Source organism: Anabrus simplex, chromosome 1 (genome assembly GCF_040414725.1).
Source record: "Anabrus simplex isolate iqAnaSimp1 chromosome 1, ASM4041472v1, whole genome shotgun sequence".
Lineage (NCBI taxonomy): Eukaryota > Metazoa > Arthropoda > Insecta > Orthoptera > Tettigoniidae > Anabrus > Anabrus simplex.
Genome location: NC_090265.1, coordinates 879,288,717 through 879,307,460, shown reverse-complemented (window position 1 = coordinate 879,307,460; position 18,744 = coordinate 879,288,717). Strand labels below are relative to the sequence as shown.

At 38.7% G+C, this 18,744-nt stretch overlaps 1 protein-coding gene across 2 annotated transcripts in view; it reads left to right on the top strand.

Annotated features, from left to right (window-relative positions):
- The window catches only part of f (forked), a 241,483-nt gene that overhangs the window by 25,947 nt on the left and 196,792 nt on the right, over positions 1-18,744 (top strand). The window contains exon 1 of one of the 2 annotated variants that reach the window (XM_068225271.1): positions 5,732-5,948. The exons of the other annotated variant lie outside the window; for it this stretch is intronic. Coding sequence (XP_068081372.1) covers positions 5,893-5,948 — 56 coding nt within the window. The 5' untranslated portion in view covers positions 5,732-5,892. Of the gene's footprint in view, positions 1-5,731; positions 5,949-18,744 lie in introns of those variants that run through there. 2 annotated transcript variants of the gene reach the window in all.

The window sequence follows — 18,744 nt, the reverse complement described above, 5'->3', positions numbered from 1 at the left end:
CTCCGAAAACCATCATAAGTAGTTAGTGGGACGTACAAAAATTATTATTATTATTATTATTATTATTATTATTATTATTATTATTATTATTATTATTATTATTATTATTATTATTATTATTATTTCTCATGGAAAGTGACAGTCCAGTGATATCATTTTCGGCTTCGGACGAAATAGGATAAATGTAGGTAGCACTTCTGAAGTGATGATTAAACATTTTTTAAATGAAAATGCGGGATACGGAGTAATCTGACCTGGACAGTGATAGACTATTTCGAGCACACTTCATAGTCTGACGAAAGATACGTCCACAATCGCCATGATATGGCAACGCATTGATAGTGCTTCGACTTGCTTATGCATTATATCTCTTCCACGTGTCCTTAGAAATGCTTAGATGAAGTTTCATGTTCATACAACCACTGTATTTTCTTCTTCAGATACGATTAACTAGGGAAAGTTCAATTATAACTGTAGGTTTGAATCCCACCGTCGGCAGCGCTGAAGATGGTTATCCGTGGTTTCCCATATTCATATCATACAAGTGCTAGAGCCGAAAGGCCATGACCGCTACCTTCGCAATCCAAACCTTTTCTCATCCTTGCGTCGCCGAAAACCTTCAATGTGTTAGTGCGACTCTCAACGTTCGAACGAAGTAAAATACTCTCATAACTGTGGCATTTTAAAAGAAGCCTTCAGTCGCTGTATATACTAAACAATCTTCACTTTTTATTCCTATAGATTCGTCTAATAGACCATATCTTTCTTCGATTCTGTACCCATTTTCCCGATAGATTTCCCCTCCCACGCCACCCTTTTTAGACATTCGCATCTCGATGAAGAGGTGTACTATAAGTTGTAGTGCTTACTCTTTTTGTCAGTGAAACAACAAAGAATCAGTATATTCTTTGGCCTCTTATTTCATAACCTAATTGGATGATTCTCTTAAAATGAATTCTTGAGGATGAAGCAAAATGGTCACATTAAAAACTGAAGATTTTAGGTGAAATACCACAAAATAAAGTAAAGTCGTGTCCTCATCCCGAGGTGGTGCAGCTCTTTTCAGGTACACCCCCAGTGGAGGTGAGCTGCATGTACCATTTCAACCACACACCAGCCCTCCTGCCAGTCTTAAATTTCTGGCAGTAACGGGAATCGAACCCAGACCCCCGAGGACGGCAGCTAATAACGCTGTTACTTTACGGAGGCGGACATGCCACAAAATTACCTACACATTCCAAAATTAAAACTTTTATTTTTATAAATTTATAAATCTATACTCTTTCACTTCTTCCCATCCTATTCTACGTTTTAGACGTACTTCTCTCTTCATGTCCATCGATTCTATTCCTTTCCGTCTTTATCTTTGTTTCGTTGTACTTGATTTTATTTTTTCATTTTTGGTTTCTCCTCCCACTTTGAGTTTGTTTATTCTCCAACTCATGGACTGAAAACATAAAATTACGTGGATCAAATATAGCGACATCAGCTCTTCAGCGGAATATATTATACCGCATAGAATGTCGTCTGGTGACGAGCAAGAATACATTTCATAAAAAGCAACGGTCACTTTTTTCCACACATTTTGGTATTGTTAGAACAATCGCAGTCGTGGACGGTCGAACTCCCCTTCCGAGGACTCGAAGGGGTCTTCACGAAACGTGAAGATCCCTAATTTGCCATTTTCACACGATAAAATGTCAAATGATACAATGTCTATATCACTGTACCGTTGATAGTTTATCCTCTAGAATAAAATTGCTTTCAAGTGGAGTGAACCCAAAATAGCCTGCTTTTCCTTCACTTTTGGTGATATTCCTCTCTTTTTTTAAATGCGAATTTCGAAAAGGAGTTAATAATCAAGCACTTCACAAAAAAAAAAATCACATCGTATGTGCTCGTGCATGAAATCTCTTAAGGAAATTTTATCTGCTGTAGCAATATAATGAGGTAAGAGAGAAGTGATTTACGAAGTGGAGACATTCTTTCCTTAAACGATAATTACTGTACTTACGTGAAATGGCAAAGGCAAGAGGATAATAATTATTTTGCGGCAATCCTTTTTTTATATATAATTCCGGATTGTTGAGGAATGTTTCAAGGGAAGAGCACCATTACTCGCAACAAGATGTACATCCTTCAAAGGTCAGCGGGTGTAAGATTTAGTTGTTTGGCTTCGGAACAGAAGCTGTCAAGGACGATGTCATTATTTATAACAAGGTCAAGGAATTGTAAAAACATAGTAGCTAGAAACTACTTGCATGAATCCAAATTTAATTTTTAATATATTATTATAATACTACATTATACATAAAAGTATGGAAACAATTCTGATTATTATGTGCTTTGAAGAATCTTTGATAGGAAACGGGGGAAGGGATATTAACGTGATAGTAGTGACAGTATGGTATCTAATAAACTAGAATGACTAAGAAATAGGGACGATTTTAATTGCCCATCCCTCTCCATATCATGCACTACATTTTTTCGATGTACATTAGTACAAAGAGTTCTGTATTATTAACAAACCATTTATTACGAATGCTGAGGTTCATTGGAATTATATTAATCGTTCTTTTCAGACTCGCTGAGGTAGGTGCATACTCTTCTTTTTGTTTCCAAATTGACTCGCTTGTAGTTTGCAATAGAGGAAATGTAAATCCTTCTAATTAATAAAGATGTATATTAAAGACCTATTGTTTACCCGGCGAGTTGGCCGTGCAGTTAGATTGCATCCGGGAGATAGTGGGTTCGAGCTCTGAAGATGGTTTTCCGTGGTTTCCCATTTTCACACAGGCAAATGTTGGGATGTATTTTAAGGCCCACGGCCACTTCCTTCCCACTCCTAGGCCTGTCCTATCCCATCGTCGCCATAAGACCTGTCTGTGTCGTAAAGCTAATAGAAGACATATATTTACTGTTGGCACATCCACTTGAGATTGTTTTTGAACACAGTGGCAGAAGCGGAAAATTTAGTTAAGAGTACGTGGCTTCGAAAGAAGAATCCAGCCTTAAGTCGTGGCTGAAGTTAAAATTATGCGTTCTTGTAAATTATGGAATCAGGTTGAAAGAAATTGCTTATTTATCTGTGTTAATTTACATAACCGATACATTCAGTTGGCTTGGTACAGAATGTGTTTTACGTACGCTCCCCATTCTTGTCGCTTTCAGGGGTCGTCAACATAAAAACAATGATTGATGTTAACAGGACTCCTAGTTGAACTCTGAAATTTCTTCCATTTGTTAGTACCAGCTTCCGCACCTTTATCTTGTCCATTCAACCGCCGTTGAGCACCTCGTGTTCTCTTGTGACCCCGATAGTATTAGATTTGCAAAGCCTAGGGATAATGTCATTTTTCACATCTTTCGAGAGCACACTCTTTCGTTTGACGACGACTTCATTTTTGGAAGGCCAGATCACTACTGCTACTGCTGTTGATGCTGATGCTGCTAAATTTAACATCTGGAGTATTGACAACTCTACGACTTAAGTTACTCTACAGAAAATGAAATTGACAATTTCATATTCTGAAATTGCTTTGTATCTCAAATTTTATGATCTACAATTTCGAGGAAAAAAGAGAATTTATAAACATACAACACTGTCACTCGTATATTTGATTACATGTGAAAGGAAAACTTCATAACAAATATCCAATGTTAATGTAATACTCTTGGAATTAGACAGTAAGGATTTCTATCAGTGGCTACCTTTCCTCATGTAAAATTATATATTTTACTGTCCTGTGATTTGTTAATGATTCTTTTTATTTTAGTTTTAGAATACCATTCATCAAATCATCGCTGCGTGAGCAATATCTCGTGTCCCACAATGCTCTTCCTATCCATTACTTTCCTTAAGACTGGTCACGTCTCCCAGCCACACATGGACATGCAGTCCATCAAAACAACGTCCATCGTGTTCATTTTACTTGCTAATATGTACAGGAAAACGAACCTTAAGTGCATTATACTCTAGTATTGCTTAAATACTTCATGAAAATATATATTCCTATAGTACGGTACTGTAAAGTTAACTTTCCTTTAAAAACTTGGTAGGAAAATGAACACAACGAACATTGTTCTGATGGACTGCATATCTATGTGTGGCTGAGAAGCGTGAGCAGTCTTAAGGAAAATAATTGATAGGAAGGGCATTGTGGGATACGAGGTACTCCTCGCGCAACGGCGATATATTAAAACTAACTTTCAACATAGCTTGAATTGAAACAAGGTTAAATGTATCAGTTGTATTCATGAATTAATATTAAATCGCAAGTTTGATCCCTTAAGATAGCAATAATAATAATAATAATAATAATAATAATAATAATAATAATAATAATAATAATAATAAAGGGAAGAAAATTACCAACCAGCAACATAAGATTCAGAATTAGATGCAGAGTGTTGTAGAGGACGATTCGTAAATTCAGAGCGTTCATAATCGTGAGTGGTCGAGTGCCAGCATTACAAAAAAGTTTGTTTTGAATCTATCACTACTGTAATTGAGATTTTCGCTTGTGATATTGATCTAGATATCCATTATTGAGAACACGAAAACAAACGTTGCAATGGGGAAATGTAGAGGAATAAGGGGAATATTTAACAGGCACGAATACAGTTTCAGATGTGTTCGTTTCGCCGAAAACCTTCGATGCGTTAGTGCGACGTTAAATCACCAACCAAATTCTCGTTTAATTACAAGACCTTCCCATTAACTTGTCCGGGTTATAACTGGATAAGGATAGGAGAACCATAGATATATATTATATCGATTAAAATGAATAAATCATTCTTATTATCGTAATTTATTCATCTGACGTAAGTATCGGCGTGCAAGATTGGGCGTTATGAGTGAAAGTAAAAATGAATTATTTATATTTATTCAGTTATGTCCAATAGGTAAGGTAGGCGACTACTGCCAAATTTCATTATGAAATCGTACACGAGATTAGCCAATTCACTGTATAGAATTTGGAAAAACAATTCGGGATTTCAAACCAAGGAGAAGTTTGTGTACAGCATAACACGGATATTCGAACTCAGTGATCATATTCCTGATTACTTTAGCGCATTGATTATCTTCGACAAACACAATTTATTTTACTTAGGCCTATTCATCACGAACCAAAATAGCGTAACATTTTCGGTTTTTCATATCACAGCATTAGCTAACATCTGTTATTACAACCATTGAGAAATAATTTAAAACCTAACTAAACATTCCACATTCCTTCTTTACTGTATCTTGTTGCATAAAAAGGCCCTGTTTTCTTCTGAGCACGACTTTAAATAACGCAAAGCTTTTCGTTTAGTTTTGTAGTTAAGCTGCTAAGTAGCAATTATTAAGTTATAGGAATATTTCGGCAAGCTACAGTTGGTAACAAGGAATTTTGTTGGTGGGCATGTTAACAGAGTAGCAACATTAACTACATGGGTAATTTGTATTTTTTTCATCTTCCTTTATTAATAGAGTTGCTTTAGATATGCTGGATTATGGAATTCCGGTACCTTACTTCTCCTCGCCAAGAAAAGAAAAAAGGGAGGATAATGAGTGTAACAGTTGACGCCGAAGATGTCTTCAACTTGGCTCAGCCACTGGGTCAGCTGAGTTCCGTGAAGCGCTTACCGCTCATTGGCCTATAGTTAGTGACGTCACAGTGACACACAGCCCGCGGGTAAGCTCGATTGTTGTCTGTTCAGTCCACAGCCGACATGGAATCTCGCGGGTTGTTTGTGTGTGATGTTACTGTCGCGGCTATCAACATGCTGCCGGTCACCTCGTACCTTCAGTAATAGTGCTTACGGAACATACGTTCTAATGTCAAGGGCGTTTAGTTTAAGCAGTGAAGTGTACTACTGTTCCTTCGGTGCATTGAAGTCTCCAGAATGTTCATGCGCCGTCACACCATTGTTAGTCGTTATGACCACCACCATTCACGAAGGTAGGAAAATTACGTTTCTTTTGGCAGTACTGTGCATATCAAAATATCTCATACAATATTTAGATGTTTTCTATATTACATTTTAAGTTCTCACTATTATTAAATATTCTTCTTCTCACTGAGTGAGTTGGGCCGTGTTTTTACGGTCGCGCAGCAGTGAACTTACATTCGGGAGATAGTGGGTTCGAACCCCACTGTGGGCAGCCCTGAAGATGGTTATCCGTGGTTTCACATTTTCACACCAGATGAATGCTTCGGCTGTACCCTAACTACGGGCACGGCAGCTTCCTTCCCAATTCTAGCTCTTTCCTATCCCATCGTCACCAAGACCTATCTGTCTATGCGACGTAAAGCAAATTGTAAACATTTCTTCTTTTCCTTGCCTTTTCTTCCAGTGTGCTGGGATACACTTTTTCCTTTCTGGTCTAGTTTTACAGGTTAATACCCCTCCTGTCGTCAGCCCTATGTTGAGGGATGTATTCACTATTGCATTTATCTATAGTGGTTGGTAGTGTGGTGTACGGATGAGTGTATTAAGACACACAACAACGCGCGAGTTGGCCGCGCCGTTTGGATCACGTACCTGTGAGCTAGCATTCGCGGGCGATGGTGGGTTTGAACTCCGCTGCCGGTAGCCATGAAGTTCGATTTCCGTGGTTTCCCCATTTTTGGGGACAAAAATCAACCTTGTGCAGTTAAAATCCTCGGGCCCTCTGAACTGACAATTCATCCAAGAACCCGAACATCGCTAAATAAATGAAACTCTTCTAGTTCAGTTTTCAGCACCATAGTTTTTTATATCCTAAGGAACTTGGCCATGTTCTAAATTAATTATTGCGGTGTCCGACTCGTTGGCTGAACGGTCAGCGTACTGGCTTTCGGTTCAGAGGGTCCGGGGTTCGATTCCCAGCCGGGTCGAGGATTTTACCCTTCATTGGTTAAATTCAAATGGCCCGGGACTGGTTGTTCGTGCTGTCTTCACCATTTCATCCTCATCACGACGCGCAGGTCGCCTACGGGAGTCAAATAAAAAGAGCTGCACCTGACGAGCTGAACCCGTTCTGGGATATCCCGGCACTAAAAGCCATACGACATTTCATTTCATTTCAATTCTTACGGCAAACATTCCATATATCTGTCACTGTATAATGTTAGCGATTATTCCCGTGCATCGTTACAAATGTAACGTGATTTCCTGTTATTAACTTACAGCTTTAAATCAGTGTGGATTTTATTGAAATGCTGTGTACGTGTATACACAAGAGAATGCAGAGGATTGTTAGTTCTGTTTCACACATCAAAGTATCATATGACAGTGTGCAATGAAATAACTGCGGAATAAACTATGCTTTTCTTCGAAAACGAAATCCTCAAATATCCACAACAAGAATGCGTTTTAAAATGATTCAAGTAAAATGAGAGTGGCCAGACTAGAATAAAGATTTGAGAATATGTGGACGTGAGAGGCATGACGGATAAGATCTCTGTTCTGGTTCATGGTATTCAAGAACGTGCGATAGAGATAAGCTTCATGTCCGTAGGCACGTTCATAAACTCCCAGAGGACAACATTCCAGTATATAAGGGTCTCAAACGACCACAACTAAGCTATGTAAAACCTCGAATAATAATAATAATAATAATAATAATAATAATAATAATAATAATAATAATAATAATAATACCTAGTCACCCTTTCAATGAGCATAGGTTCGATTTTCGGTCCAGATAAGTGGCAAATGAGGATATACGAAAAGTTACTTCATTTGTAAGAAATTACAATATATCCTTGATCACCAATATATGTTGAAGGGAACGACTGTGCCTTTGCGTATAACGTTGAAAATTACCCATATTATTTTTATTTACTGAAAATGTAAACTATAATTCCCTAGTACTACTTCAAGTACAATTATCCTTGTAGATGTGGCGGAAATTTTCAGATATTTAAAAGGTATGGTAAGGGTTATTCTGCCCGAAGGCAGGTCCGAACCTCCGCAGAGGTGTTCCTGAGCCGGAGTTTACGTGCGGAAGGGTGGCCAGTTCCTTTCCGCTCCTCCATTCTCTTACCTCCCACCAACAGCGCGTGGCAACCCATCCAACTCCTGACCACGCCCAATGTTGCTTAACTTCGGAGATCTCACGGGATCCGGTGTTTCAACACGGCTACGGCCGTTGGCGATATTTAAAAAGAATGGTTTAATTCAGATAAAGATAACTACTGGCAATGGGAGAGAAAGGGAAAAATACAATGTACATAGTTTTTGTGTGGTAATAATAACACCTTCCGTAAGTTTTTTGTGTTATGTTTTATTAAGTGTTATTAGCGCTGGCATTATTTACAGTACAGTAGGTCTACAACTTTAAGGAGTATCACCTAATTAAAAGTTACGAAATTCAGGGACAAATGGAACACGATTTAAGAAGTTCCTATGTTCTGAGCAAAACAGTGTTCCACAACATAAGAAAATGTATATATTTCTTTGAGTTCATGTACTGTTATTGCGTGTATATCCTTATTCCGAGGAGTTTCTGTTCGTTTTTTCTAGCAAAACGTAAAAAATATAGGAACAGATAAGTAAATCGCTGCTGTAAGTGAGCAGAATGTATGCGGGGTGGTTAAGATCATACTAACACAGTTTTCAGGACTACATTGGCACTTGACGCGCTGAGTAGTTCAGACGGTAGAGATCTCAAGTTGGCAGTTTCAATCCCGACTCAGTCCGGTAATATTTTAAGGTGCTCAAATACGCCAGCCTAGTATCTGTAGCTTTACCGGCACATAAAAGACCTTTCGGACAAACATAATAGAACCATGCAAAGTTTTATATATGTATATTAGGCTAATGAACACCGATTGTAATTGAATAAATGATAGCTGTCTCTTAGCGAAATGGCTTTACGATAGGCTAGCAAATATAATGGTGCGGAGACCGTTCACATGGGATGAAATGGAAGCCCTAGTACATCCAGCAACGTCACTCATTGACGAACGATGTCCATTCACTTGTTATCCTCAAGCACCGTGCGAGGTACCTGTACCTACAGCAAGACAACGCGTCGGCGTATCGCTCCCGAATTGTGGCAGATTTGTTCGATGAACGCTAATGATATGCGTAATCTTGTCTGGCCCTCAAGATCACCCGATCTCAATCCTATAGAGGACATCGAGGTTCCTGTCTAGAGGGATCCTGTCCCGAACAATCTCCTTGCATTATGGGAGGTTGTGCAGCCATTATGGATCAGGTTCTGAGAAACGTGTACCTGTGTGGAATTTATAGATTGCTATGCGCTCATTCTCTTGAGTGACTGTACATTTTTAATGGAAGAGCAACATTTCGTCACAAGCTCTTGTAAGCAACATGGGAAAACGTAAATATTTTTAACATTCCAGTTTCATTTAAAGATTTTCGAAAATAAAATATTCGTGGAAACTCCATCCTGAATACAAACATATTTCGAGATGGGTATAACCACGTCTACCTAGTTTTGGAATGAATTCAATTAACACAATCGAAGTAGACTTTCAACCTATTAGGTCGTGTTGCATGCGTATTCATTGACTTGGCTCACAACGGGCGACTTGCACGCACTCTACACTGTGATGACGGCGGTAGTGCCAGACCTGTAGCTTAGATCCTTTCCAACAAATCAAAGATGACCTAGGCCATCATAGCTCAATTGGTAGAGCAACCGACGCGAAACTGGGAGGTTGTGGTTTCGGATCCCACTGGTGTCCGGTTGGCCATTTTTGTTCTGCACTTAACGTCTCTTCAACACGTAGGCCTTCGTGTACGTAACACGACGTAATATGTTGAAAGTCGACTTCGATTACAATGCTGTTGTGAAAAATTCGATATTTATTCACTCAACACACATCCGTTAATAGTATTGTCACATTTATTTCTACTCTGTTGTTGAGGTGTCTAATAAACAACGTATGTAGTAATCCTTCTTATATGGATTACTTCAACACTTACTGACGTAAATATTTCCACTGTCTGTCGATTGTTTGTGAGTAATCAGAGTCCTTTCTTATAATATGGGGTGATTTAACACAGATTTCCCTACTGGATTTCCACTAGGATACCGAAGGTTTGGATCCCAGTTGATTCTGGATTGAAATATTACCTTAAAAATCTCATACTCTTATGGTCGAAATTCAAAATGGCTTATGACGACCCGAGAAATAACTGCGCTAAGATTAACTTTGTCTTTCTTTAACCTACGTGCCCACTTCAGACTAAAATAGCTGTGGAAGGGATGGACGGGGTAAAGCAGGTTTCCACAGAATGAATTATAATATACATCTTAATTTATTGTAAGGTAGATAATAATAATAATAATAATAATAATAATAATAATAATAATAATAATAATAATAATAATAATAAAAACTCTTTGCCATATCTCTAACTTAACGTAGTTCTTTCGCCACCAACACAGTCGAGCTTAACATGGTAGCTTCCCACCCTGCCCTTGGAGGAGTGCAAGGTGCAGTCTTCCACTATCCGTAACCTCGGCACTCAGTGGAGTAGTATTGATTTTTATATCCGACCACTTTTGCGCCCAGGAATGAATATGTTGCTCGGTTTTGGTGTAGGCTGATTGAACATCAATGCGCCTCTCCAGCAGTGTAACATTTTCGACCTCCTGAGGGGAAATCGAACCGTGTCCTAAATGCTTCGACTAGGCAGTCCCTTCTCCGTCCGACTCGTTGGCTGAACGGTCAGCGTACTGGCCTTCGGTTCAGAGGGTCCCGGGTTCGATTACCGGCCGGGTCGGGGATTTTAATCGTCTCTGATTAATTCTTCTAGCCCGGGGACTGGGTGTTTGTGTTTGTCCCAACACTTTCCTCTTCATATTCACACAACACACTACACTAATAACCACCACAGAAACACGCAATAGTGATTACATCCCTTCATATAGGGTTGGCGTCAGGAAGGGCATCCGGTCGTAAAACAGGGCCAAATCCACATGTGCGACACAGTTCGCACCCGCGACCCCACAGGCGTGGGAAAAGCGGTAGAAAAAAAGAAAAAGAAGAAGAAGGCAGTCCCTTCTCCGTGATGAACACGACAAAATTTAACTACTTCCTTAGAACCCGTCCTGTTGTGTGCTCCATGACAGAGCAATTGTAACACTGAAATTAGTATACAGGCCGCCTTAATGGCATCACTTAAGAAGGTTTAAAATTTTTAAGGCGAAGACATAAGATTTAATAATAATAATAATAATAATAATAATAATAATAATAATAATAATAATAATAATAATAATAATAATAATCTGTTTACCCTCCAGGTTCGGTTTTTCCCTCGGACTTAGCGACGGATCCCACCTCTACCGCCTCAAGGGCAGTGTCCTGGAGCTTCAGACTCTTGGTCGGGGATACAACTGGGGAGTATGACCAGTACCTCGCCCAGGCGGCCTCACCTGCTATGCTGAACAGGGGCCTTATAGAGGGATGAGAAGATTGGAAGGGATAGGCAAGGAAGAGGGAAGGAAGCGGCCGTGGCCTTAAGTTAGGTACCATCCCGGCATTCGCCTGGAGGAGAAGTGGGAAACCACGGAAAACCACTTCCAGGGTGGCTGAGGTGGGAATCGAACCCACCTTTACTCAGTTGACCTCCCGAGGCTGAGTGGACCCCGTTCCAGCCCTCGTACCACTTTTCAAATTTCGTGGCAGAGCCGGGAATCGAACCCGGGCCTCCGGGGGTGGCAGCTAACCACTACACCACAGAGGCGGACAATAATAATAATAATAATAATAATAATAATAATAATAATAATAACGCCGGGCTGAGTGGCTCAGATGGTTGAGGCGCTGTCTTCTGACCCCAACTTGGCAGAAACGATCCTGGCTCAGTCCGGTGGTATTTGATGGTGCACAAATACGTCAGCCTTATGTCGTTATGTCGGTAGATTTACTGGTACGTTAAAGAACTCTATGGGACTAAATTCCGGAACCTCGGCGTCTCCGAAAACCATAAAAGTAGTTAGTGGGGCGTAAAACTAATAATAATAATAATAATAATAATAATAATAATAATAATAAAATCTAACTGTATGTCGTATTTTTAATATCTTAGCTAATATATTATTAATTTATTTCTTGAATAAAACACCAAAAAACAAGAAGATCCACGAAGAGATAATCCGCCTAATTTCCTGAAAGTACCATAGATAATTGTAATTTCAAAGTGCTTCCTGTTGCAGTGTATAACAACTTATTGAATATTCCGTTATTACGAATCATTTTGTAACGCACGAAGTAGTTAATGGTGAACGGGGACAAATGGTTGTATAGGAAGAATACATATAGTTCACGGTGATGTCCGTTGAAAACACTTTCGGCTTGCCTTATTTCCAGGTGAGATTATTGTTCCAGTTTCCGAATACTATAATTCTTCTTCTACCGCGTTTCCCATAGCTGTGGGGCCGCGGATGCGAACTGTATAGCACATGTGTATTTTGCCCTGTTTCACGGCCGGATGCCCTTCCTGGCATCAACCACATCTGCAGGGATGTATTCACTATTGCACGTTTCTCTCATAGTTGGTAGTGTGGTGTGTTGTCTGAAAATGAAGAGGAGAGTATTGGGGCGAACAGAAACATTCAGTCCCCGAGCCAGAAGAATTAATCAGGCGCGATTAAAATTTCCAACCCAACCGTGAATCGAACCCGTGACCCTCTGAACCAAAGGTCTGAACACTGAACATTCAGTCAAGGAGTCGGACCGAATACTACAATGCATATCTCACTCAATCTTCCTTTTTAGCTTGAGGTTCTGAGCACGATCTAGAATCATTTCAGTGAAATGTATCACAGGTGCTTAAATCATGTGGTCATTTAAGTAGAACTTGACGATTCTTTAAAAGCTATTATTATTATTATTATTATTATTATTATTATTATTATTATTATTATTATTATTATTATTATTATTATTATTATAAGCCTAGCTGGTTACCATGATCGATAAAGCTCCAAGTCTATATGGTCTGATACAGCGCTTAGCAGATTAGAGTCCCGTTGGTCGAATAAAAACGATCACAGTCAGAATGTTGTGTAGGAGAGGTTACGGTATACAACTTATGAGCCCTGGCTCAGGTGCCTCTTTTGAAATAAATAAAAAAATAAAAAAATAACTTCTAATCCCTAGATTGCATGCCAGAATCCTGGACTCAAGTCCAAATCTCTCCCTTGTGTTCATATGGAGTGAGGCTAAATGTCGCTGTTGGTGTTTCATCCATCGAATGGGGACGTAAAGCCATGAGCAGACCCCCTTGGTGTTATTCGACAGGAGTAGGCTATGTGCCGGCACCGCGTTTAACCCTCACCCTTCCTAATGTCTTATATCACGTCGTTCATTTCATCTCATTAACTCCTCTAATGTGGTTGATGTCAGGAAGGACATTCTGTCGTAAAAACTCGCCACGAAGATTCATCTCACTTCATACCCGATCCTGTAGAGAAACGGAACAAGGGTTGGACATACATACACATATTATTATTATTATTATTATTATTATTATTATTCACAATTTTATAATTGGGTTTATGACCTTCTTCGGTACAATGTACATGGAAGAAGTACTATTTAGTACATACGCACATATGCTTCATACATATCGGTATATACTTACTTGTTAACAAATAAATTTGACAAATATTTATGATATATTTACTATACATAAATGGTAAAAATGATTAGTGGTCGATTTTCATCAGTCCTCTGTATATGGTGGATGGTTCGTGCCAGTAAACTTCCTTTCTATATGCCAAGTGGCCAGGATTGCTGCTTTTTGTAATTCTCTGTAAGTGAGAGGGTGGAGATTAAGAGCTTCATTGCTCCAGTGTAGTGTCTTGGGTATAATACCATTACATCCAATCACTACTGCAATTATGACAACATTGTTGAGTTTCCACATCTGTGGCCAGATCTGTGTATTTGGAAATCTTCTCTGTATGTGTTGATTGGAAGTTGTGAGTATTTGGACATACTATGTCAATTATGTAGCTGATTTTCTTGTTTTTATCTGCAAAAGTTATATCTGTTCTATTGCAGGTAATAGTTTTATCAGTAATTATTATTATTATTATTATTATTATTATTATTATTATTATTATTATTATTATTATTGTTGTCGCTTTGAATCAGATTTTTGGTGACGTTGGGATATCAGGAGGCTAGGACAGCGAAAGTGGGGGTCAAACCTTAAGATAGTCCCAGTATTTTGGTGTGAAAGTGCCACGCAAAATAGTGTAAATGTCATTTTTTTAAAATTCAGACTTTGTATTTATTTTATGTGTATATTTCGAATTTAGGTTCATTGAAACAGTGGGTATGACTTTTCTCCTCCTCCTCCTCCTCCTCATCCTCATCCTCCTCCTCCTCATGTAAGCTAGGTTTTACGTAGCTTATAGTCGTTTGAGACTCTTAGAAACTGGAATGTTGCCTATTGAGAATTTTTGTGTATATGTACGTACAGTACGTCTATTTCATAATGAATTATTGCACTTTCTGAAATCTATGCGATAAAACAAATAAATAAATAAATAAATAAATAAATAAATAAATAAATAAATAAATAAATAAATAAATAAAAATATACATTAAATAAATAATCATCATGGCTGCCGACGGTGAGCTACTACCTCCCAAATGGAATCTTACAGGTACACGACCCGTACTGCGTAGATAATTTGCTCAATAAGTATGAGATTATTGAAAACGTAATTATTGTCACAGTACCTCCAGTCTTCCGTGCAATATGACAAACAATGAAATGACTTTCTTTTTCAAAATTTGATACAGTGACTTGGTTTCGAGCCACGATTGTCTTCATGAGGAGCCTTTGCTCTGGTATAACGCAGCAAACTTCAAGACGCCAGTGTTTGCCTACGAAATTAAGCAGTAGTCCTTCTCACGTGATGACGATTATGATCGTATGGCTTCAGCTAAAATGTGACATATCTTGATTTGATGCCAGTTAGGCTGCCCGCGTGGCAATTTCAACATGCCGTTTTACTCTCATCAGATGGCATAAAACCCGAAACTCCATTGGGCACCCTGTGGATGAGATTTAATTTTTTTAGCGGGTAAACATCAAATGTGCTGTATTTTTTGAATTGCCGATATCGTACAACAAAAGTGCCGGATGGACACCTTTCCGCCGTTCAAAAACCACACTACTGCAAGGACTGAACATGCGACCTTTAGGAGCGGGTGATTGACACTCCATCACTGATCCACAAAGGAAGCATGATGATGGTTTTATTCCATACAATGTTCACAAATTTATTTTATTTCATTTATTTCATTAAAGTACACACAATTAAGTACCTTAACATTCATTATCAATATATAACTATGAAGTTGAAATGTAACAAAAATCAAAATGAAACAAAATTAATATTAACATGATATATGATACCAGTTACAATATTTGAAAGAAATGAAAGATGCAGTATGAAATCACACGGTAATACAAAACAAAAAGAACAAACTAATTTACAGCACAAATGAGTACACTGCGAAATATGATGAATACAGAAAGAATACTTAAAAAATTACAAATTATAAAGGCAGGCTTTTCGTTTCTTATTGATTTCACTATCCGATTCGGTGAATGTATCGACTTCTTTTGTTACCGTGTTGTAAAGCGTTGTCATTTTTTTACGAAAGGTGAATTTGACTAATTGACCTTCGAACGTGGAACAATTGGTGCTAACGTGATGTTATTTGCGGAATGCGGAGTGAAATGCGGTTTAACAGGTCCAAATTCGCCATAATGCCTGGTTTATGTGTACTTCACGTACTTTGAAAGAAGAAAATCAAATCTCGTTCTATGATTCAGAATTTACAGTAGATGACGAGACTGAAAATAAGCTTACGCTCTTGAAACATAAGGTAAATGGGGGCTAAGCAAAATCATGATTCATGAGAAATTCAAGATTAGTTTCTAGAATTTTACACCTAAATTTGCTGACATTTTAAGTATATTTTACTATAGAGATAGAGATAATTTTATCACACTTTCTACTTGAAAATTTATGGTCATTACTTTTCATTACCTGTACTAAACGAGTCACCTGTAATGTATAACCACCCATTTTCTCATTTAATGTCTGCTAGATACATTTATTTTGCATTCGTTCCTAGTTGAGGTTAATGACATTTGAGCGTAATTAAGTGCGTCAGCTCCGTGTCGTTGACTTCTGCCAAATTACAGAATGCCTATGCGGCAGAATTCAAACAATTTGGTTTGTCCTGAAATCCATAGTTGTTGGAGGAGTGTGTTATTATATAATTCGCTAGGGCCATCAAGGACCACGTTAACTCTTGTTGCATTTGACACTGAACTTGGCCTTCTTTAGAGCCCAAATTTCCCTCATTCTTTGTGAGTGGGCCTGCTTACGCTTCTCTGTCCAAGGGGCACCGTGTCTTCTCCTCGGTTGCTCGTCTCCGTTTAGCCCGTTTGTCAATATTTTCCTGCGGAAGAGATCTCTGTTAAGGGCGTTTTCAGCTGAGATATGTAGCATTTGCAGGTCTTCTTTGGTATTTCTAAACCAGGGAATTGTGGTTTTGGGGTTTGAATAAAAAAAGTGAAAGATTTCTTTAGTTAACTTTCTTCCGTCCATTCTTTTCAGATGACCGTAAAATCGTGCCCGTCTTTTTCTGATTGTGTCGGTAATTTTCTCTATTTTGCTGTAGACCTCCTTGTTGGATCTCTTTTGATGGATTCCATTTCTGTACTTTGATCCCAAGATTCCTCTCACAATTTTGCGTTCTCTTTTCTGCAGTTCTTCAAGGAGTCCTTTGTTAGCATTTAGAGACAGGGTTTCGGCTGCATATAGAATTAATTAATTAATTAAATTTATTTATTTATTTTTATTTTATTATCTTTTAGTTACAATTATTGTATGTTAAGCTGGTCTGAACTCAATATTTTCAAGTAAAACGTCAGTTTTCGTCGCGGTGTCCCACTGTAGTACTTCCACTTTATCCTACTTTCTACAAAATCGTTGCAGCTGGTAAAAGGCTGTCAAGACATATGTTAGCTGGAACAGGTGCGCAGTGATGGGACAAAGATATTTTATTATTCTTTTGAATCTGAAATGTACGTGATTAGCTTAGTGGCTTAGCTGCTTACTCTCCACCCGGAAGGCGGAGGTTCGAATCTTGGTCGATCCTGAGTTGAGATTTTGATCTCGAAGATCACATGGCCTTCAACCACCGGCCAAACCCAGACTGAGCCTGGGTGGTTCCAGTGATCCCAGAAATAACTCGGGTAAGCTGAGGACTTTTTAGAGTATTGTTATTATTTAGTGGTTTAACGTCACACTAACACATCGAAGGTTTTCGGCGATGAAAGGACGGAAAAGGACTAGGATTGAAAGGTAGCGGCCGTGGCCTTAAGTATGGCAGAAATGTCTGGTGTGAAATTGAGAAACTAAAGAAAACTATCTTCATGGCTTCCGAGTGGAATTAGAACCCACCATCTCCCTAATGCAAGAACACAGCTATGCGACCTTATCCGTAGTGCCAACTCGCTCGGTAAAAAGGTGTGGATAAGAAATCATACTTGTACTATCTTAGGAGATATTGTCGGATTTCCCTCTTCAGTATAAAAGAGAATATTTCATCTTAGTTCACGAAGAACTTACAAGGGGCTTGACATACTAACTGTCAACAACTAGGCATACTTGTGTATAAAGTATGTCTTATGAGAGGTGTCGGTTCTGATTTGGTATATGTATCCATAATGTGGCAAAGAATTGAAAAAAAAAACCGGTTCAATATTTGCTTACTCACCTTAGTATTCGTCTGAGCGGGAAGATTGGTGGTGGTGGTAGTGGTGGTGGTGGTGGTGGTTGTTGTTATTGCTTTGAGAGGAAGTGTAACAGAGCAACCATCCTCTCTCAACACTAATTAGAGGAAAAAATGGATGGGGTCCGATGCTTCGCTGAAGGGAAATATCGGAAAAATCTTAAACCAGTTTGAGCTGTTTTTAGGCACCGGTCCGAAAGGGCGTATGTATGTATGTATGTATGTATGTATGTATGTATGTATGTATGTATGTATGTATGTATGTATGTACCCCTCCAATCGTGATGACTGGTAACCGAGTTGGAAGGGCTACCAAAGGACGTGGAAATTATCTCTTGACCGAGGGAGCGACGATGAATGTGAGGAGCCTGGCACAAGTTGAAGAAATTCCGTACTCAGCTAGGGAACCCATGGTCACCAATCCATTTTCTGTAGCTGAGAGCCTCTGGGGTTTAACCTCTTTAGCCGCCTCTTACAACAGGCAAGTGAAATCGTGGATGTATTGTACCACCCTCACTCACAGGAGTTACGAAGGGAGAAAATTGCTTTTCTCCACCTCTCGAGGAGGCTTTTATCCGAAAGCTTACTATTTCAATCTTCTTTGTGTTTTAATGTTAGAAATATTTTTTAGCGTATAAAGTAGCGGTCCCCATACTACGAAAAACGTAAGATTAATCAGTTTCCTCAATTGTGCCGAAAGTTCAAGGGTTTAAGGGCCCAGAAAGGTTTCAAACTGTGAGTCGTGGATAGCTCTATCAAACTAAACAGAACAAATTTGGAAAAAATCACCCCGGCCTAAATACAGGTATCTAATATCGGTTGTTTCTTTACTCGTTTTCTTTTTCATTCAAATTCTGGGCAAATTTACTTTTCACATAATACTTTCTGTAATGTGTTCCTTGGTTCAATACCCGCAGGTGTTTTTTGAAAAATGTTCACACCGAATGTAGTTATAAAG